The sequence below is a fragment of the Dothidotthia symphoricarpi genome (genome assembly GCF_010015815.1).
Source record: "Dothidotthia symphoricarpi CBS 119687 unplaced genomic scaffold P153scaffold_4, whole genome shotgun sequence".
NCBI lineage: Eukaryota > Fungi > Ascomycota > Dothideomycetes > Pleosporales > Dothidotthiaceae > Dothidotthia > Dothidotthia symphoricarpi.
This window is the reverse complement of record NW_022985011.1, coordinates 1233613-1254481: the sequence shown is the minus strand read 5'-3', so window position 1 is coordinate 1254481 and position 20869 is coordinate 1233613. Positions and strand designations below refer to the sequence as shown.

Here is a 20869-nt window from a genome sequence, read left to right as displayed (position 1 = left end):
AAATCGACGCGGTGCATCTGCACGTTTCCGGCTTAGACAATTGATTGCTAAACAATGCCAGGGATGATGCGGCTCATGAGCTGATATATATAAGGTCTGCTGGAGTCACGGTGGATGTCAGTTCTGCCTTCACATAGATTACTCAGAACAAAGGGTCGGAACAACGTCGCCCCACGAAAAACAACTCTGGAACATTCATCGCTGGAGACTGATTACTCGTACTCTTTTTCAGACTTATCGCTCTCACATTGCTCAAACAATATTTAGAACATCGCCACCATGACCATTTCCGACCAACCAATTGACACTCCTCCACGCGCGTCCTCACCTGTACATCAATTTGGTACTCTGGCTGTACATGCTGGAAGCCCTCATGACCCCGTTACTGGTGCCGTGATCGAGTCGGTACGTTCTTCCGGCAGGTCTTCAAGTGCTTAATCGCTAATTGAAGTAGATCTCTTTGTCTACCACTTTTGCGCAAACCGCCGTGGGAAAGCCTGTAGGCGAGTATGAGTACTCTCGATCCTCGAACCCGAACCGGTACGTTCACGCAAAAACGTTGCAAAGTATTTACTAATTTTTGTTCAGAGACAACTTTGAACGCGCAGTCGCCGCTCTTGAGCACGCCCGGTATGCGCTTGCCTTCAGTTCCGGGTCCGCAACCACAGCCAACATCCTGCAATCGCTCGCCTCAGGATCGCATGTTGTTTCCGTGTCAGATGTCTACGGCGGAACGCACCGCTACTTCACCAAGGTGGCGCTCACACACAATGTGAAGGTCACATTCAGTCCCAGCATCGAGATCGACATTGCGGAGCTCATTCGACCAGAAACGAAGCTCATCTGGATCGAGTCGCCATCGAACCCCACACTCACACTTGTCGACATCCGCAAGATTTCCACAATCGCGCACCAGCATGGCATCATGGTGGTCGTGGATAATACCTTCATGTCGCCTTACGTCCAGAATCCGCTCGATCACGGTGCAGACATTGTCGTCCATTCCGTCACAAAATACATCAACGGCCACTCGGACGTGGTAATGGGCGCTGCGGCCTTCAACTCGCCAGAGCTCTTCGACCGCCTCTCATTCCTCCAAAACGCCATCGGTGCCGTGCCCTCGCCATTCGACTGCTGGCTCGCGCACCGCGGCCTCAAGACATTGCACCTCCGTGCTCGCGAGGCGACCAAGAACGCTACAGGTGTCGCAAAAGCGCTCGAAGCTTCCTCACACGTACTCTCCGTCAACTACCCTGGCCTGCCATCGCACCCACAACACGCCATCGCGTTGAAGCAGCATCGTGACGGCATGGGGGGTGGTATGCTCTCATTCCGCATCAAGGGTGGTCATGAGGCTGCTGAGCGCTTCTGTCAGGCGACCAAGATCTTTACCCTGGCCGAATCGCTGGGCGGCGTCGAGTCGCTAGTTGAAGTCCCCAGCGCCATGACGCATGGCGGTATCCCCAAGGAGCAGCGCGAGGCGGCTGGTGTCTTTGACGACCTTGTCCGTATCAGCTGTGGTATTGAAGATGAGGTCGACCTCGTTGCCGACGTCAAGCAAGCTATTGAGAAGGCTGTTGTGGGCCCTAAGATCAAGAACGGTCTTGCTTGAGTAATGGGTATGGATTGGAGCTTCTCGGATAGCAGTTAGAAGGCGTATGCTTATGGTGGATTGGCGTTCTGGGGCATTTTATGATTTGATGATAGACATGCGATCAGCTTTTGTGTACTTGGGTGATAGTACAGCGAGCGATGAGATACCAAATATAAGTTCTTGCACGTTAATACTGCGCTGTCCACGTATTGTTTCTTGTTCCGATCTCTTTGCTTTGTTCGTTCACAAATGTGCTTCGAACTCAAGTCTCAACTCTCATCTTCCACAAGACAAACATCACCACTACGGCATCAGTTCGCTCGAGCCCAATACCATCTACTCCCCACAAACCCTTATCGAACTTGAAATACAACCCAACTCTTCTACGAAACAGGAAAGCGACCAATTCCACACATGCCCTCACATATTTTGCAATCCCCGAACCCATCTCCATTAGTTCTGCACTCAAACACTCCAGATACTCCAACATTTTCTGTTACCAAACTCCTTTCGTTCCCCATCCCCCCAGCACCCCATTTGTTTACATTCCAGCATTTCCCACCCAGATCCCAACTTCCACACACCCAGAACCATCACCTGGTTCCAATAATATTTCAGTCCCAAGGACAGAGATACCAAGACAGAGGTCGATCCCGACATGACTTCAACACCGGAGCACTATGGAAGCCAGTAGAATATACTATCAGACTGTGAACTTTAAGTTTTGTGAGAAATCAGTGCAGTGCGTTCTTTCCAAGAGCGAAGGACGGACGTCGACCATGCCTGGGTGAAAAACACCATTTTCGAGACACCAGACCGCACAGCTCATCGAACTGGTCATTGATCCTTTTTGAAAAGAGGTGCAGAGTTGGATACAAGTCAAGTCGTATCCTTTATATCCAAGGGAAGGCACGAGAAGAAACATGTTGATTGCTGTGGATCGGTTTAGAACGAGGGTATATGTTTTATCCAGGAGAAGCGCAGGAGTTTGATCTTGTGATGGGATTTTTGGGCCAGACATAGCAAATTCCTGAGCTTTGTTTGGAGTAAATCAATTGATGGGTGGGTGTTTAAGAGGTCATGAATGTTGCTGGGATGCTTTTTTGAGATGTGGATAATTGAGGAGGTAGGAGGAAGGTTGTTGGACGGCTAGATATAGAGTATTGAGCAGTCATGCTTGGTATTTCGACAGGAACACAAAAGAGAAAGGCATATCTACAGTCGGTGGCAAATTTTCGTGTGCATATGCGTCCTTGGGTTTCCAAGACAGGAGGAAGAGCATGCTTTTTCACCACGTAATTTTTCGTTCTTCCAAACACACATGAGCTGTGTTGCCGTCGTCTTTCGAGTATCATGGTAAACAATGGGGATTCAGAATCGTCATGGCAGTCTTGGGTGTAAAGTTTTTACGCTGGAAGATGGACTTTAGTGACCTTGCGTTGAGCGTGAGAACACATATACCTAAACTAACCGAATTTTCGTCTTGCTACCAGTTGTGCATAAAGATTTGAACAGGTTTTCGAGGACCAAAACACACGCCGACATATTCTTGAACTCTGGAGTTTTTTTCCATCTCTTTGTTTCTTTGGGAAAGGGTTTAACGAGAGGAGCACATGTCGAGTTACTCATTGCGTTTTGGTGTTCGGAGCGATAGATATGTAGATAGAAAGGACAGGACAGGACAGGACACATGAGGTTCCTGCATGGTTGTTTTATGAAAAAACGAAAATCGTTTTGGAGGATGGTGAAAGAGAAGATTTGTTTTGTAGATGGGGACATAGAGGGAACAAGAGAGGGTTGGGGAGGTATTTATACGCGCAATTCAATACCATTACGGCTTGGCAATGTGCGGAGAAGAGAAGACCCGGACACATGACAGAAGCAAGTACGTTTTTTTGACAATCAATGGGTATATTTCAACTCTCACTCATTCATCCATACACACAAATCATCAAGATCTCCGCGCTACTTTTAAGAGCCACCCAATCCACGCCTCACGACGCCAATGCCTATGATACAAAGTCTCTGACAAGAAGTCCTCCACACTATCTATCCGTCAAGCACGCCGCTCTCCTTCAAGCTCCTGAACAGCTCTGGTTCGAGGAACTTGCTGATCGTGACGTCTTCGGCAAGCCCCTTCCTCCGCCTCGTCTTGAGCACGAAATCTCTGGCGAGTTGTTGCGCTGTGGCGGGTTCGAGGGGGCGGGTTGAGATGTCCTTGTCGAGCGGGTCGCCGGGGACGATGGACCAGCGGTCGAAGACGAGGGAGAGGGAGACTTGGCCTTGGGTGTGGATCTGCGAGTGTGTTAGTGGATGACATGTGGAGTGAATACACCGGGAAATAAACGTACCCTGAGATCGGTCTCGAAACCGAAGGAGTCGATGACCGGAATCAGACCTCGCACGTTGTACAGCGGAGTACCGGCGATCGGACCATCTTGCAGGACGTGTCCTCGCCTTCGGGCAAGAACTGTGTAGAGACTGCTCTTGGTGTCTGCGGGACCCGTCATGCTGCAGGCGTAGACCGGTTCCATCAATCTCGGACTCGCCATCAGGAAACTTGAGTAGCATGCCCGTCGACTGGTGGGGATGATCTGGCCGCCTCCGCGGAAGATGGCTTCGGGTGCGAGCTCAACGTCCGTGATGCGGAACTTGGTGTTTCGGATGGGTTCTTCGCAAAGTGGACCTTCGCGCGTTGCCCAGCTGAAGCCTTGCCGTAAGGTATCGCGGACTGTGCGGAGAGTCTTTGTGTCGACCTCGGAGGGAAGTGTGTCGTTTTGCAGGATGTTTGCACCCATGTCGTCTGGTCCGAAAGCCCAGATGTTGCGCGATGCAAGCAGATCGTACCCGTAGTTCTCTTCGAAGAACTTGCCGACCACGCGCACAGGGTCCTTGATGTTGACTTTCCCAGCTTCGATGTCCTCTGCAATACCCGGGTCCAGTGGCTCGGCGATCATGGTGAGCTTGTTCTTCTTGTTTGGTGTAAGGGCATAGCATTTAATGGCGGACATTTCAACAACAGTTTCACAGAACCTGGTCACAGGATCTGAGACCTTGATCTCCATGTCGGCGTATAACCGTCGCAGATCGTGAAGCACGCAATCCATGTACAACTCGCCTGTACCGAGTACGACGTGCTCTCCTGATTCTTCGACTTTTGTTGTGATGAGGGGGTATGATTTGTTGATCTTGCGAAGGCCGTCCAACATCTTGGGGAGTTCAGAAGGGTTGATGGGTTCCACGGCCACTTTGAAAACAGACTCGAAGAAGTGGCGGATGGGTCGGAAAATATAGGCATCCTCATCGTCAGGAAGTTTGGAAGCAACGATTGTCGCAGTCTTGACTATCGAGTTGTCGACGCCGCCCAGTAAGACCCAGTTACCTGCAGGAACGCCGCTGACAGGGATGTTGTATCTTGACTGAGCTATCCATGTATCTGTCACGGTCGCAACGACCATGTCTTCCTCGTCTTCGAGCGTGTAGCCTTCGCCGAGCACGCGGACTGATTGTGGGGACTTGGCGATACCGCTCATGACTCGCCCAAGCGCAGTGAATGACTTCGCGTCTGTTGCGTTGAAGAGCTTTGTGACGTGTACGACCAATGGTCCGTCCTGGTCGCACTTCTCCATAGCTTCGGCCGTCTTCGAGTCCAAGGGTCCTGTGTAGTGTCGCTGGAGCAGTCGTTTCGCACCTTCGGCAGGCGATGGAACATGTTGTGTGATCATATCGACGAATCCTAGAGATGGGCCAAAGTACTGTTGGCACACCAGCCGCATAAGCTCTTTCGCGTCTGTCTTGTATTCTGAAGGCTTCAGTCGTATGCCCAAAGCCTCGAGAGTGTCCTTGAGGTCGGCCGAGCTCTCACTCAGCGTGTGAGAGTAGATCTTGTAAACGGGCTCCAGAATCCAGTGCACAAACGACCGCTGTGAAGCATCCTCCTGCCCCTTGCGACTGAACTTGCGACTGCCTGGGTTGTAGAAGATATCGCCCCACAGCCGCATGGCAAACTTGTCCACGTCCAGACCCTTCAACGGCACACCGAATCCTGGGAGTCTCGAGGGTCCAGGGTAGAAGTCGGCGTACATTTTGGCAAAGGACTGGATTGTGAAGCACCAGCGCATGCTCGTGCAGGCGAATGCGACATTGCCTTTCTCAGGGCTTACTCGTCTGCTCTCGCCCCGACCTGGAATGGTGTTCTCGATAACAGTGTTGACCTCCTCGATTACGTGCTTGATCTTGAAGTAGGCGTCCTTGGGTGGTAGTTTCAGCTCCAGGATCAAACGGTCCATCTTGTTGATAACAAGCGTCAAGGGCAAGTCCTCCAGCACCGCGTGCTTGATAATCTGCTCTGTGTTGACCTGCACGCCCTCAACAACATCCACAACCAAAACAACGCCATCGACCAAACGCAACGAGGCTGCCACTTCGTCCGCGAAGTTTACGTGTCCGGGGGTGTCGAGAATGTTGAAAAGATGCGACTTGAGCTTCGTATTCTGCAGGACCAAGCTCATGGGTGCGGCCTTGATGGACAGGCCTCGTTCGCGCTCGAGCACGTGTACGTCTGTGTAGCGCAGCTGCTCCTCCCGCTTTCGTCCCTTCTTGTGGTCGAGGCGATCCTGGATGTCGTGTGTTTCCATGACCAGCATATCCATAAAGGCTGTCTTTCCGTGGTGTAGGTGACCCGCAATGGCGATGTTCCGTATCTGGTCGGGGAAGTTCATCAGATCCGTCAACAGTTCCCGCGAGTGGTGCACCGGCGGCAGATCTGTCTCCTGGGCAATGAACTTCTTCTGCACGACGGGCGCGATGATGGGCTGGGCCAGCGACTGCGTGTCCTCCTCCTGCACCAGCACCTCGACATCGGGCCCGTACACATCGGACGCGGAAGGGTAGTACTGCTTGTCTTCGTGGAGGACTACGGCGTTGGACGGCCCCTCGTCGACTTGCATCAGCTGCTGGTCGTTGGCGTCATCATCCTCTGGGGCCTCCTCGTCGTCGTCGAGCACGTAGGCATCGGCCGCGTCGGCATTGGACTGGACATCGTCGTCGGACTCTGCTTCGCCGATAAAGTTTCCGAATCTGTTGGTGGTCAGTCGCGTAGTTGTGTCGGGGAAGGTGTGAAACTCACTCGTCGTAGAGGTCGTCCATGGCAGCGGTACGCGTAAAAGTAGTGCGGCGATGCTGCGCGGAGAGCTCGCTCGAAGCTATCCGCAAAAGTTCCCAAAGGCTTGGCACAGTGGCTAGCGCCAGGGCGGTGAACAGCACTTGATGAGAACCCTGGTCTAATGCAGGGATAGGCGCGAGCATCGCCGCAAAGTCGAGAATCCCATCACACTTCATAAAGGGCGCCGTCTGCTTCTCTCGGATACTAAATCTCCAATCCATCCGATCTACGTGTAATCACCCTCAAGCCATCCTAAAATGTCGTCCCTTCCCCCTGTGTACATCATCTCGGCCGCCCGCACGCCAACGGGCATGTTTTTGGGGTATGTTTTTGACACCGAGGAGGGGCAGCAGATTGCTGACCACCACACAGCTCCCTGTCGAGTCTGAGTGCCGTCCAGCTGGGCTCCCACGCCATCAAGGGTGTGTATGACTGCTTTTATAAAAAATACAAACTGGGCTAACATGCTGCTCTAGCTGCTGTTGAGCGCTCAGGCATCAAGCCCGAAGAGGTCCAAGAGGTCTTCGTGGGCAATGTCCTCTCCGCAAAGTAAGCCATCCATGCACCTTATCGCACACCCACCAACACGATCAGTCTCGGCCAGAACCCCGCCCGTCAGTGTGCCATCGGTGCCGGCCTGCCCGAGTCGACCATCGCTACAACCGTCAACAAGGTCTGCGCCTCGTCGATCAAGGCCCTGATTTGCGGTGCGCAGACCATCATCACCGGCAATGCCGATGTCGTCGTGGCTGCCGGCACCGAGAGCATGTCCAACACGCCCCACTACCTGCCCAACATGAGGAACGGCGCCAAGTTTGGTGACCAGTCGCTCGTTGACGGTGTGCTCAAGGATGGGCTCACTGACGCCTACAAGAAGGAGCACATGGGCCTGCAGGGCGAGGAGTGCGCCAACGACTATGGCTTCACCCGTGAGGACCAGGACGAGTACTGCATCCGCTCCTACAAGAAGGCCATTGCTGCCGACGAGGCGGGCTTGTTCAAGACTGAGATTGCCCCCATCGAGGTGCCTGTAGGACGCGGAAAGCCTCCTGTTGTTGTCGACCGCGATGACGAGCCCAAGAACGTGAGTCCACTCCTTGTCACCGCCTGCTGAACATGCACTAACCCACCCAGTTCAACGAGTCCAAGACACGCACCCTGCGCTCTTCGTTCAAGAAGGACGGCACCGTCACCGCCGCAAATGCCTCCCCACTCTCCGACGGCGCTGCTGCCCTCGTCCTCGCCTCCGAAGCCTACGTCAAGGCCCACAACCTCAAGCCCATTGGCAAGATCCTCGGTTGGGGTGACGCAGCGCAGAACCCCTCCAAGTTCACCACCGCCCCCGCTCTTGCCATGCCCAAGGCTCTGAAGCACGCCAACGTCGAGCTGTCCGCCGTCGACGCGTTCGAGATCAACGAGGCCTTTAGCGTCGTCGCCCTCTCCAACATGAAGATTCTGGGCATCAGCGAGGACAAAGTAAACCTCCACGGTGGTGCGGTTGCGCTCGGTCACGCCCTGGGTGCTTCGGGCGCCAGGATCACAACCACGCTCCTGAGTGTGTTGAGGGAGAAGAAGGGCAAGATTGGATGCGCTGGTATCTGCAATGGTGGTGGCGGTGCTTCCGCCATTGTCATTGAGTCGTTGCAGTAGATACCCGATTGGCCAGTGACCATGTGTAATGAGAGATGATTAGTAAAAGCTATTATAGGTATTCCTTGTGATTAGTGCTCCGGTTTAGGGGAAGAAGACTTTTCAACATACTCTTCCGGAAGAAGTAAGACTTTTGTGGATGTTCGTACTAAAAGACGAATGTCTGATCAAGACACAGAGCCCAAAGCGAAATTGTAATTGTTTAAGCAAGATACAAATGTTTGCATAAAACATGAACATCCGCGGGTGACTGGAATTAGGGTACAACTAACTGTTTCATGTCGGACTCTGCAAGCGCCGACCATGAACCCTCGACGAATCACCCACCACGACTTCAACCACTCCACGTTTCACACCCGCGGCAACGAACTACGCGCGAAAGCAGCCCATGGCCACGTATGGATCCGCTGTCCATTTAGCACGGGTACCTGATTCACCCGCCACTGTTCACCAATGTCCTTGAAACACTGAGTGTTAGTCAAACAGACGTCCAGCCTTGTCTGCTGCTTTTGGTCTTGGTCTAGAGGCCTCAATGGTGGCTGCAGGCCCTTGATCCTAATGATAGCGGAGATTGAATCATGGGGAGTTGAAACGAGGCCTGGAACCCAAGTCGACTGAGCCGCGTACTCGCGGACTATAGGAGAGGGATGGTATATAGGTAGGTTTCTGCTATTGTGTCTGCGTACATCGCTAGCTTGTGGTATTGAGTCTTCCTTTTCATTCTTCTCTGTTTTTTTTTTCGTCATTTTCGAAAGCGCAGGACGCAGTCATTCATTTTTGCTACTTTCATACTACATCTTGACGATGCGTTTCTCCACTCTCGTTTCGGCTGCGGCCTTTTTTGAGCTGAGCATAGCTGGCTATGTTCTGGAAGATGACTACATGACCGACTTTTATGGAGCTTTTGACTTCTTCACGGATGAGGATCCGACGAGCGGTATGCTTTCAGATCTCGTTCACCGCTTGTAGTATACTGACTATGACAAGGCTTTGTGAAGTACGTCGATGAAGCGACTGCGCGACAGACAAACCTCATCAACTCGTCTACAACCTCAACCGTACAATGGGGCGTTGATAACGAGAATGTGACACCAGATGGACGACCGAGTATGAGGCTTAACAGCAAGAAGACATACACCCATGGACTCGTGGTTATCGATGTAGCACACATGCCCTTTGGCTGCGGAACATGGCCTGCGTACGTCTCATCCCATCACATACACTCTGCCCAAACCACTCACACTTTCACAGATTCTGGATGGTCGGCCCCGACTGGCCCAACAGTGGCGAAATCGACATTCTCGAGGGCGTCAATGACCAGACAAATAATGGCGTGACACTCCACACCGGCCCGGGATGCAGAGTTAGCGCCAACGAGGCTCTCTTTGCTGGCGATGTCACCACATCAAACTGCGATGTTGATGCCGACGACCAAGACAAGAACGTCGGCTGCTCCATCCAAGACCAATCATCGTCGAGCTATGGCGCTGGCCTCAACGCTATCAACGGCGGTGTCTACGCCACGGAATGGACGAGCGATGCCATCAGCGTCTACTTTTTCCCACGCGGTTCCATCCCCGAGGATGTTCTCGGCGACGCCCCAGACCCAAGCGGTTGGGGCAAGCCGACAGCCATGTTCTCCGCCGGATGTGACATCGCAGAGACGTTCAAGGACCATCAGATCGTCTTCGACACCACATTCTGTGGAGATTGGGCGGGCGTCGATTGGGACAAAGGGTCGTGTGGCAAGAAGGCGGCGACGTGCGATGATTATGTGAAGAATAACCCTGAGGCGTTTGTGGATGCGCACTGGACCGTCAACGCTTTGAAGGTGTACAAGGCTAGTGGGGATGACAGTACGCCCGAGGTGCCTACGTCCTCGAGTGCGAGCGCTGCTATCTCGGTATCGGTCCCCGTTCCTACGAGCGTGTCCGTGTCTGCAGTACCCACGCCGACGAGCAAGAGCACCTTGTCGGGTAAGCCGCATCATTCCAAGACGACGGCTGTGGTCCCGGTTCCTAGTTCGAAGACTGTTTCCAAGGTCCCAACTCCGACTTCGAAGACCGCTTCTCAAGCTACAACTTCATCTTCCAAGGCCAGTTCCGATATCCCAGCTCCCACATCTGAATCTATCTCCGCAGTCCCGGTCCCCACCTCCAAAGCTAGTGCTGAAGTTCCCATTGCAACCTCAGAAGCCAGTTCCGAGCTGCCAGCCTCCACTTCCAAAGCGGTCCCGCTCCCCACAACCACACCAGCCACACCCGTCGCTCCAACAGACTCGGCTGACAACACACACGTCGCCACCGTCCCCGCAGACGGAATGTCCGGCTTCCAATGGCCCACAGCCGGCCTAGACTCACCCGCCACACCCACAACCCTCGCTTCTGTCTCCGCCTCCGCCGCACCACCCGCGTCGACCGAGACACCAACTCCCTCCTCAGCAACCCCCTCATCAGCAGCCCTATCTTCAACAACCCCCCTCACCACCCCCTCCCCCGCACAAACCACACCCCAGCCCTCCAGCGCGCAGGAAATAGCCGAAGCCCTCGTCCCCAGCGGCGTCCACATCGTCTACGAAACAGTCTATGTCACGGTCCCCGCGGCGGCAGGGGCTACAGGTTCGCCAGCCAGCAAGGCGCGCATGAGGCGGCATATCAAAGAGCAGAGGAGGAGCTTTGCGCGGCACCATGGGAGGTCGTGAGTGTTCTGTCTGTCTGTCTGTCTGTGTGGGGGAGTAGGAGGGTGAGGGTTTGGTGGATTGCATTGGATCGGATTGGTGGGAGTTTTGTTGTGTGCGCGATACCCCGGCTTTTTTCTGTTCTTGGTTGTTTGGTGCTTTGGTATATAGGTTTTGGTGTGGTTGTGTGTGTTCTTCTTCTTCTTCGAATATATATACATGTTCACTCACGCCTTCCACCTTCTTCTTCTTTTTGCCTCGCGAGAGATCTGCATGTAGATGTTCACCCAATTTTCTTCCAACCTTTGACACTCCCCTTTGCTTCCTTCCCCTCTGCAGGACGAAGCAAACCCACCTACTCAACGCCATCCAACGCCAGTTTCCCGTCCCCCAACGCGACACACAAAAAAAAGACAACACAGCGATGTATAGAGAAAGCGCAAAAAGAAAAAACAAAAAGAACTGGACGCTGTGGGAATTGAACCCACGACCTTTCACAGACATTTTGGGCAATGCGAAGCGAAAATCATACCCCTAGACCAAGCGCCCCACCAGCTGTTTTTCTTCTGATGAAAGAATGCTGAGTTTGAGCAAAAATGTTTTTTGAAAAAAAAAAAAATTGGGCAAAATTGCTTAGACAGCATGATTCTACTAAGTTCAGAAACTAGCTAAAAAGGAGGGATTTGGGAATTGGGGGGTTATGGTGGGGTCGGGATGGGCGAGGTGATTCTGGACGAGTGCTGGGCTTGGGGGTGGATGCGGGGTGTGGATATGAGAGCGTGGAGAGCGTATGGGTGTGTTCCTTTTTGGCTCGGGGATTCGCGTGGGAGTAGTGAAGGACAGCTTGTTTGTTAGATAGCTGGATTGTCGGAGGGTTCAAGAGTATTTGGGTGGTCGTTGTTAGTCGAACGCGTCAAAGAGAGTCTTTGTTACTATACTTCTCGATGGAGCGTACGCTTGACGTTGTGGTTGAAGAGAGATATCCGTAAGCTCAGTAGTGCATGTTTGTAACATGGCTCTTATGTCTTACATATACTCGGCTAGTCCTGCATACCTAACGACTGCGTATTCTTCTACTTATTCGTGCTTGCTTGTATGGTTTCTTTGAACCTTTTATGTATACGCCTACGCATACACTACACTTCTTTTCCACCTCTTTCACTTGCTCTCTCTCATTACTGACCGGCAACCAAGAAGAAGCCAGCAGCGAGGATAAGATCCAAACAGAAGACCTGGACGAGGCTCGACGAAGGAAAGAAATGGCAGTCCATGTACATCTGCCTGAACACTGCTCATTTTCTCTCATACGTCTGGCTTCTGTGTCGAGCAGATTGGTTGTTCACAATATTATATTACCTCAGTGTATCAAGTGCGCATCCTCACAGTGGATAGTTCCTTGCGAACCAGTCATCGACAGGCTTGTTAACAGAGCTAGCACGCTTGACTTGAATCCATCTTAACTTGAAATTACTAGGAGAGATGATGAGTTGGCACGATATTCTAGTCTATTGTTAATGACTTACAAGGACTGCCAGGATGCCACACGATTCATATGTTGCCGACATGAATAAATAACCAACCGGGCTTTGCATCAGATTCTTCTATATCTCGAGAGATGCAAGGGGAACGACACAGAACGCCGAAATGAAGTCGGGAAAACAACCATATGTGAGACATTAGACAATATTAATTACCGAGAGCCGGCGCTATAGACATGGATAGATGGACATATAGAAACGCTAACAAGCAACGCAGCGACAGACGACTACAGACGCGCTACGGTATTGATCGTACAGAGGCGGACCATCTAGAAGCTTTCATCCAACACAAGAGCTCAATCGTTCAATTACTCTCTCTACCTCCCCATGCAACTGCTTAAGCCAAGACATCAGCACAGCCAAAGTGCTGCTCCACACCAAGATCACCGGGGACCTTCCACGGGTCGTCGTTGAAGGAGAAGATGGTAGCCTCAGAGCCAACCTTCTCCATAATCTTCTTCATGGCTACCTTCTGCTGGTCGACACCGGCAATGGCCAGGCCGTTGCTGAGACCGGCGCTTGGCCATCCAATCTCGGAGATGTACTTGCCCTTCTTAGCGGCGTCGGGGCACACCTTGGCGGCCAGCTCGAGCTGCGAGGCGGCAAAGTCACCAGCCATGTCGGCAGAGATGGTTGCCGTGAAGTAGGGGTGGACCTGGCAGGCGAAGACGTCGATGTGATCGCAAAGCGCGGCGCCCATCTCCTGCCAGATGTTGACGGGCTCGGTGGTAGTGATGGCGATGTCTGTGGGGAAACCAGCGCCCGTGAGCTGCTCGCGGACGTAGTCGATGTACGAGGCGAGCTCCGCAGGCTGGCAGTTGCCTTTGAACATGCACTCGTTTCCGACAATGACCATGGCCACGCCTGCCTTGGGCGCGTTCTCCACAATGTCCGTGACTTGCTTGTTGGCGTAGTCGGAGAAGCAGCCCTTGCCGCCCTTACCTCCAGCATCGAGGAAGACACCGTAGATGACCTTCAGGCCGTACTTCTCGCACTCGGGAACGACGTTCTCGAAGACGCCACAGTCGGTGCTGTAGGAGCGGATAGTGGTGAAACCAAGATCGGCAATGACCTTGATGTCGCTCTTGACCTCGTCTGCGGTCTTGCAGTTACCATCAGCCGCGTACGGTGTGTAGGTCATCGCCCATTTGTCGCCGTTGGTCACGATGCGGCCGCCTTCGCTGTAGCTGCCAGTGGGCTTGGACGTCTCCGATGTCTTGGAGGAGCTGGGAGTGGCGATAGCCTTGCTCGAGGATGGCTGAGGAGTGTATGCCGGGGTGGTAGACTTGGAAACGGGCTTAGACGACTCGACAACGGGCACTGATGGGTAGACCATCTTGGAAGACTCCGGGACAGGAGTGTAGGCAGGCGTAGTAGGCTTAGGAGCAGAGCTTGACGCTACGACAGGCACGGAAGAGTAGACAACCTTGGAAGACTCCGGTACAGGTGCAGGGGAGTAGCCCTGGCTCGAGGTCGCGGGCACGTTGGTCGAGTACACCACAGGAGGTGTGTAGACTGACGATGTCTCCTCAGTGCAGGTGGAGGAGGTTTCAGGAGCAGGGGGTGACTGGACACTCGAATACACAGCCGGGGGAGTATAGATTGATGTCTCGGCCTCAGGGGTGGTCGACGAAGTCTCAAGAGCAGGAGGCGACTGGGTGGTCGAGTACACTGCTGGAGGGGTGAGAACTGACGACGTCTCCTCCTCAGTGCAGGTGGAGGAAGTCTCGGCAGCAGGGGGAGGCGATTGAGCGGTCGAGTACACTGCGGGGGGAGTGTAGACTGATGTCTCGGCCTCGGGAGTGGTGGAGGTCTGAGGAGCAGGAGGAGCGGAGGGAATAGTCGAGTACACCACTGGAGTAAAGACTGATGACGTCTCCTCGATGCTAGAGGAAGAAGTCTGAGGAACAGTCGAGTACACAGCCGGAGTGGTGTAGGCTGATGTCGTGTCCGCAGGGCTGGAAGATGAACTCTGGGGAGCAGCAGGAGGTGACTGAGCAGTCGAGTACACTGTCGGGGGAGTGTAGACGGACGTTGTCTCCTCCTCAGTGCAAGACGACGAGGTCTGGGGGACTTGAGATGGCTCGTAGACGGTCGAGTTGGCAGCCATGGGAGGCACTGGTTCGAGTCAGCCTTGAACAAAGTTTGTTTTCCCCGAGTCTTTCTTCCTCATCCATGGATCATGTTCTTCCCAACTCTTTTCATTCAAACAAAATATCACCTACATGCAGTCACATACACGGTCGTGTAAACCGTGCAGACGTCCTCCGTCTCCGCATATGCACCACGACGCACGTGGAATCCAGCATGACCATTGTGCTGAGCAGCAGCAACGGATCCGACGAGGGCCGCCGAAGCAGCAACGATTGAAGCCTTCATTGTCGTAGACTCTTGTGGCTAGGGCTTGGTTTTTTTGTATTTACTACCGCTGAACGAGTGAAGCGATATGAAAGATTGAATGAACGACGGGGCGCAAAGGCCAAAGAACTTGATCACAAGGCTATTGATGCGTACGAAGGACTTGCGTAGCAAAAGAAGAGACAAGCCCGCGAGCGGGGAACGAGGCTGTTTTTATCAACCTCGCCATGGCCCCCGTGAGCATGGTTGCGCAGGATAGGGGTCCCGGACCTTCTGGGCGATACGGGTACGCAAACGGTTTAACGTCGCTCCTGCACGGCAAAATAACGCTCGTTAGAGTGATGATGTGCGGGGCAGTGCGGTAAGGAAATGAGTGTTCTGAGGGAGACCACGGTCATGTCGACTAGTAGTAATACAAGGGTCGACTAACTATAGGTTAGTGTCAATCTCTCCTGATGCTGCTAGGGTAAATCAGATGCACAACATCGCACAAGCGAGTGACTGCAACCACCACTTGAAGCTTAAATCAAGGGCAAATCATGGCGTGCTGTTAGCATCTTGGTCGCAGTCGAGGCATCCTCAATCTGTAATGGTGTTGACTGGCTCACCGAATCGCTTCGCGTTCCACCACACCACCTCGACGATCACACGCCTAGGTTCCACACGACTCATCTTCGGAACTTGCCAACGGTAATATTTTGCAGCCTTGCAATGCAGGTACGAAGTGGCTCGTGCTCAGTTTCGACAGCAGTCCCCTGCTCAAAGTCGCTTATGTGATTGGCTAGTAGTTTTATTTGTAGGTACAAAGCTCAGCTACTGATCGAAGCGAGCCCTGACCATAATCTGACTATATGGTGTGACCGCACCTCCATAAAAGCCATGAAACTTGTCGTTTCTTTTGTACACATGGAGTATCTTACGCCGTTAACGTGGTGGTATCTGCAGCCATGACCACGAGCATACCACGTGAAACCAAAAACAAAGCATAACGTTGTGTTTTTGGATAGACACATGGTTGTTAAGATGCACCGCTCCTGCAGGAGTGACATACCCACATGAGACCGGGTTAAAGGCCAGATTCGATAGATGAGAATAACCACAATAAATTTCGACAGAACGCCTGATCTTCTTCCAAGCTCAGATTTGCACAAGTCTATCAAGATCGAAATGCTTCTGCATGCGCTTCAATGACAATGTTCTGTTTAGCCTGCGAACGGGAATTAACTAACAATCTTATCCCATCGTGTGGTGGATTAGACCCGCGGACTTTTAGCCAATAGAATCGCGTTATAGCGCTACATATTAAGAACTTCAAAATCTTTAAAGTTCGTGCAGAGGCTCTCGACCAATTAAAATACCAGGAACCAGGGTGCAGCGAAATTATGCAACAGCTTAACAACTACAACTAAGTTTAGTGTAGGAATCTTGTCCCTAAATTTTAAGCTGTATACACCTTGCATGTAGTTTAATAAATTGCAATTGTGTAGTTTTGCGGCTTGTAGTAGTTACAAAGGATGTAGCTTACTTCCTGCTTTTGCAGTTGACCGAGGGAGAGGGTGCAAAACGCCGACTCACCGATACCAAGCCTCGCTCTGATTAGCCCAAAAATCCGCTGGTCTAATCCACCACACGATGGGATAATGTCGTAAATTCACGCCTTGATCACATCCATGCTGTAGAACCAGCCAAGACCAAGTCCATATTAATGTTTCAGCTATCCTAAACTACCACTCTCACAGTCATCGCCATATCCACTCAGAAGCACAATTCCAATGCCCAAGCATGAAACCCCAGAAAATGCAACGCTGAAAACGCATCTATGCGACCCCACACAAGCCAACAACAGCAGCAGCAGCTAACGCCAGCAAAAGAACCCACTATTACCAATCACAGGGTTACATAAAACTCATCTGCACCTCCTTCTCCGTGCCAAAATCGTCGTCGAATTCATCTGCCCAGGCGTTGTACCCTGGATTGCCACTCGCACCCGCACTTGCACTCGCACTACTTGCACCAGGTTGCATGCTCCCTGACAACGGCATGGTGTTTGCTGAGCGGAGCGGCGGACGTTCTGCGGGCGGCGCGTCATCGTGCCACGACGGTTGCGTGTCCCATGCGTTTTTGCTAGGCGCGGGACGGTCCCAGGAGGGATTGTGAGACGTCGATGGATCCTTGAACGAGGAGTCGAACGTCATGGTCATATTCGCCGCGTCGGGGTCGTCGTATTCATCGTACTCGTCGAAGCTCTGTTTCCTTTGGCCGTTCGGAGTCAAGTGTGTGCCGTTGTTGGTAGGCGGCCCTGCCGTGGTGCCTGCCGAGCCCAGACTATCGTTGAAGCTCTTGGTCTCCCTGAGGTTGGGGTGTGGGGCTTGGTTGGAGGTTGAAGTGCTGATGTTGATCTTCATGGGCGGCAGTGTGGACTTGATCTCTTTGATCTCAAATTCCTGCTCCGGCTCCTTACCCTGTGTTTTCGCATCGCCCTCCGCAGCGAGAGCAGCAACCTCCTTTCTAATCGCGTCGATGTCGAACATGATCGGGCTCTGCGCAATGGTTGCCGGATCCGCGTCTCGGTCAATCACATCCCTCTTCTGACTGTGTTCATCGTAGACTTCCCACTCCTTCTTATCACCCTTCTTCTTACGCCACCAACTCAATTTCCCGCCTTTCTTTTCCTTTTCCGCAGCCTTCTTCTCAAGTTCCTTGCGCGCTTCTTCGATTTCGTTGATGAGTTCACGTTGTCGTTTTTCGTGGTCCTCTGGATCGGGGTCCTCAATTTCGGTAAACTCGTCGCTTTCCACGACCCACCCAGCTTCGCGGAGGAGTTTGGGCATCGCCGCACGGTAGGCCATATGACCTGGGACAAGTTCGGTGACGTTGATGTTTTCGATGGTGGGGATTTGGACGGGCGCGAGACCCGCGACTTGCATTACGCCGCCGCTAGTAGCGCGGAAGAGGTAGCCTATTGGGGTGTAAGCAACGAAAAGGATTGATAGATATAAGGCTTACCCAGAATCCAGTCGTTGGTGGCATAGCCGTTGACAAATCTTCCAGGAATGACAGCCCTCGCTTTGACATACTCATCATAATTCGCAACAACAGGTGTGCCAAACATGTACACATTCTGTACCAGGCCATAAGCTCCACGTTTAGCCAACTCCTTGAGGCACGAGAAGATGACCCTGGCGCCCAACGAAAAGCCAACGAGGGTTACAGGCCTTGTCCCTAGGTTGCGATCAGCAAGTGAATCTGCAAGGATAAGTCCAGCCATATCTGCTCGAGCTTGCGAGACGACCCAAGGGTTATCGATGAGGTAGGAAAGCTTCGTCAAAGCGAGAGGGAGCGTCATCGCGGCCATGAGTGTTGCCAGAATTGTGCTGCCTAGCACTTGTTGGAGACCTTGTGTGAGAGCCTATAGATCCGTCAACGTGCTATCTCTCGACATTGTGCTGTTGATACTTACTTCGGTAGCAAGAATGTTTATGGTAGCACCCATACTCCTGAGCATTTCAGGCTCCCAAAGAACCGAATAGATGTCGCCCATGACGGGATCCACAGTACTGTACGGCAATCGGACGTCGTCCACTTTACCGTTCATCCATCCCGCCAAGGTGATGATGAGATGAGTCCTCTTATTATTATGAAGCGGTCGGTACTCGAACGTTTTGACAGCACCCGTTCGTCTGTTCGCAGCTCGGACACCGACCGTACTACCAGTCACAACACCCGTCGAAGTGATGATGGCAGCGCCTCCAGCGCCCGCAAGGAAACTGCTCGTCCCCGCCACACCAATAGTTGTGAAGCCTGCAGCAAGACCAGCTCCGATGAGAGGAGCCAGTAAGCCCGCGGACAAGCCAATGACCAGTCCACCACCAACAGTCGCAAGACCCATGAACGCCAATCGCTTGTTGCGCGATCGCTTTGCTCGATTTTGCATGTGCTCGTCTTCATTCCAGTTCTCTTTGTCTGCTTGTTCCTGCATCTCCAGTGCGTCTGTTACACGTTTCTCGAAGCGGCAGATTTCTAGCCAGTCGACGCTGAGGAACTTCCCGACCAGTTCGAAGAGCTCTCTTGAACGCGAATCGTAGACAGAGTCGGCGATGAGAACTAGGAACAGGTCGCACAAGACAGTCCAACGGAGATCAATGTCGAGGTTCTTGCTGTCTGGGAGCTGCGATGGTCTCTTTACCTCCGGATAGTTGTAGTCTTTTTCTTGATGCTCATCGTAAGGCGGAGGTGGTGATCGTAACGGATCGTTTAGACTCGAGGTCGACGAAGATTCGAGTGTCGCGTCTGAGGTATCAGCGCGCGGAGATGAGACAGATGGCCTCGCAGAATCCTGGTCCTTTGGCAAGTCCGCCTCTTCCGCAGCGGGATTTTTCACTCGAGCATTTTGCATCAGCGCTGGGGTGAGATCTGCTGGCACCACGCCATGTTCCGACAACTGCTCAATCATGATTTGTTCAGAAGCGTTGATATCCATATGTCCGTACAACCTAACCATGATCTTCTGAGCCCACATCCTGGTTGTTTCCAGCTGCATGTCCAGTGCCTTTTTGTTGCCCTTGCTGCGCTCGATTCTGGTAAGTTTCCTCTCCATTTCGATCATAGCTAGCCGAACCAAGCCAACATATGCTACTCGTTGTCCCTCTGTGAGAAGATTCTTGGTAGTCTGCATCTGCGTAAGTGGATCGCGTGATGCTTCGTCTTCGTCGTTCAGCGCTGTACTCTTTTCCTTGAAGAGATATGCTGTGTTGTCGTCCATGCTGGTCTGTGAGTCGGCATCGTCGTCCATGATGACCCTGGTGTAGCCTTTCGCAGCGCCTCCAACGTTTGCATAGCCGCTCATGTCCTCGAGTTCGTCTGGATTCTCTTTTGCAATGAGGCGATTATCATCGTCGTATATGTCGTAATGGGCATATGCTGGCATTGTCTGCCACTCGTCGTCGTCAATCTTGTTATCCACTTCTTCAGGATGTGGTTCAGCGACTAATTGTTGGTGCGAGTATTCGTTTATAACGGGCTTTTGTGAAGCAATCGACGCCGTGTGCTTGTGTTCTGAGACTTCAACCTGTACGCTGTTCCTTGGTGCGTCTTGCTCTGTGTTCACCGGCTTCTCGACCTGGTTATGTTCCTCCACATGCTCAGGTTGCTTGTTGTTCTCTGAAGCATTTCGCTTTTCATCCAAGATCTTGTCGCCATCTGTTGCAATATTCGGATGTTGGCTGGTTGCCAAAGCATCTTGAACGTCTTCAACGGCCACACCAGCGCTGTCCTCCTTCTGCCCGGTCCCAATTGACTTCTCCACATTCCCGTTGACCTGTGACTGTATAGCCCCCTTCTCCTTCACCTCGGCCTTGTCTGGTGCATTTTCCTGCACTTTCCCCGCACTCGAGCTTTCTGTCTCCAATCCTGATGCCCGCTCCTTCTCCGTCACTGCGTCTTTGAATTCTCCCTCATCGTCACTCGAGTCGACGACCGGCGTCCTCGGCCGTCGCTTTCTCACAGGCAGCCCAAAATCATCGTATTCGACCTCCTCCTTGGCCTTGTTCGGTTCCTCGGTGGGTTTGGACTCGGTGGTAGGGGGTTCGGATGGGGTGTCGCTGGTCATGATGGGACTAACGTAAGCGCATTGGGTGGATCTCCTAAGAAATTACTAGGCGGAGGCGTGCGGAGAGTGTTGTCGGGGATTTGAGTGTATCCAGAAATTATGTACAAGAGCTCTTAGTGCCCCGAGGCCATGGAGTTCCGCAGCGGAGGTCGTCGGCCGATTCAGCGTACCCTGGTCGACGCGCATGCGAAGCGCTAGCAGTGTCCGCGCTAGCGTGGTTTCTTCGCCATAACTTTTTCCCCACTCAATCACCTCTCAATCACGCATTCACGCACACGTC

At 52.7% G+C, this 20869-nt stretch overlaps 6 protein-coding genes and 1 non-coding gene across 7 annotated transcripts; 3 read left to right on the top strand and 4 right to left on the bottom strand.

Moving 5' to 3' along the window:
- Window positions 1-4: 4 nt before the first annotated feature.
- On the top strand, window positions 5-1782 carry P153DRAFT_309771 (cystathionine gamma-lyase). Its single transcript, XM_033664751.1, has 3 exons — window positions 5-405; window positions 455-540; window positions 589-1782. The coding sequence occupies exons 1-3, from the start codon at window positions 280-282 to the stop codon at window positions 1610-1612; spliced, it is 1236 nt and encodes a 411-aa protein (XP_033527325.1). The 5' UTR covers window positions 5-279; the 3' UTR covers window positions 1613-1782.
- A 1716-nt stretch (window positions 1783-3498) lies between these two features.
- P153DRAFT_309769 (P-loop containing nucleoside triphosphate hydrolase protein) lies at window positions 3499-6766 on the bottom strand. The gene is made up of 3 exons (XM_033664750.1): window positions 6723-6766; window positions 3946-6673; window positions 3499-3889 (listed from the first exon to the last, which is right to left on the bottom strand). Exons 1-3 carry the CDS (start codon window positions 6740-6742, stop codon window positions 3644-3646), a joined length of 2994 nt encoding a protein of 997 aa, XP_033527324.1. The 5' UTR covers window positions 6743-6766; the 3' UTR covers window positions 3499-3643.
- A 249-nt stretch (window positions 6767-7015) lies between these two features.
- P153DRAFT_382560 (thiolase) lies at window positions 7016-8408 on the top strand (the record flags this gene model as incomplete). Its single annotated transcript, XM_033670159.1, has 5 exons — window positions 7016-7080; window positions 7131-7180; window positions 7235-7307; window positions 7353-7842; window positions 7893-8408. 5 exons carry the CDS (start codon window positions 7016-7018, stop codon window positions 8406-8408), a joined length of 1194 nt encoding a protein of 397 aa, XP_033527323.1.
- An 804-nt stretch (window positions 8409-9212) lies between these two features.
- Window positions 9213-11109, top strand: P153DRAFT_354380 (glycoside hydrolase family 16 protein; the record flags this gene model as incomplete). The annotated part of the gene is made up of 3 exons (XM_033666502.1): window positions 9213-9345; window positions 9396-9606; window positions 9660-11109. 3 exons carry the CDS (start codon window positions 9213-9215, stop codon window positions 11107-11109), a joined length of 1794 nt encoding a protein of 597 aa, XP_033527322.1.
- A 439-nt stretch (window positions 11110-11548) lies between these two features.
- On the bottom strand, window positions 11549-11634 carry P153DRAFT_t33. Its single transcript has one exon. It is a non-coding gene; the product is annotated as a tRNA-Ala (tRNA).
- A 1143-nt stretch (window positions 11635-12777) lies between these two features.
- On the bottom strand, window positions 12778-15366 carry P153DRAFT_428952 (glycoside hydrolase family 17 protein). The gene is made up of 2 exons (XM_033672743.1): window positions 14849-15366; window positions 12778-14741 (listed from the first exon to the last, which is right to left on the bottom strand). Exons 1-2 carry the CDS (start codon window positions 15000-15002, stop codon window positions 12961-12963), a joined length of 1935 nt encoding a protein of 644 aa, XP_033527321.1. The 5' UTR covers window positions 15003-15366; the 3' UTR covers window positions 12778-12960.
- A 1296-nt stretch (window positions 15367-16662) lies between these two features.
- On the bottom strand, window positions 16663-20702 carry P153DRAFT_420818 (DUF726-domain-containing protein). Its single transcript, XM_033672267.1, has 3 exons — window positions 18442-20702; window positions 17988-18390; window positions 16663-17940 (listed from the first exon to the last, which is right to left on the bottom strand). The coding sequence occupies exons 1-3, from the start codon at window positions 20587-20589 to the stop codon at window positions 16877-16879; spliced, it is 3615 nt and encodes a 1204-aa protein (XP_033527320.1). The 5' UTR covers window positions 20590-20702; the 3' UTR covers window positions 16663-16876.
- Between the last annotated feature and the right edge of the window lie 167 nt (window positions 20703-20869).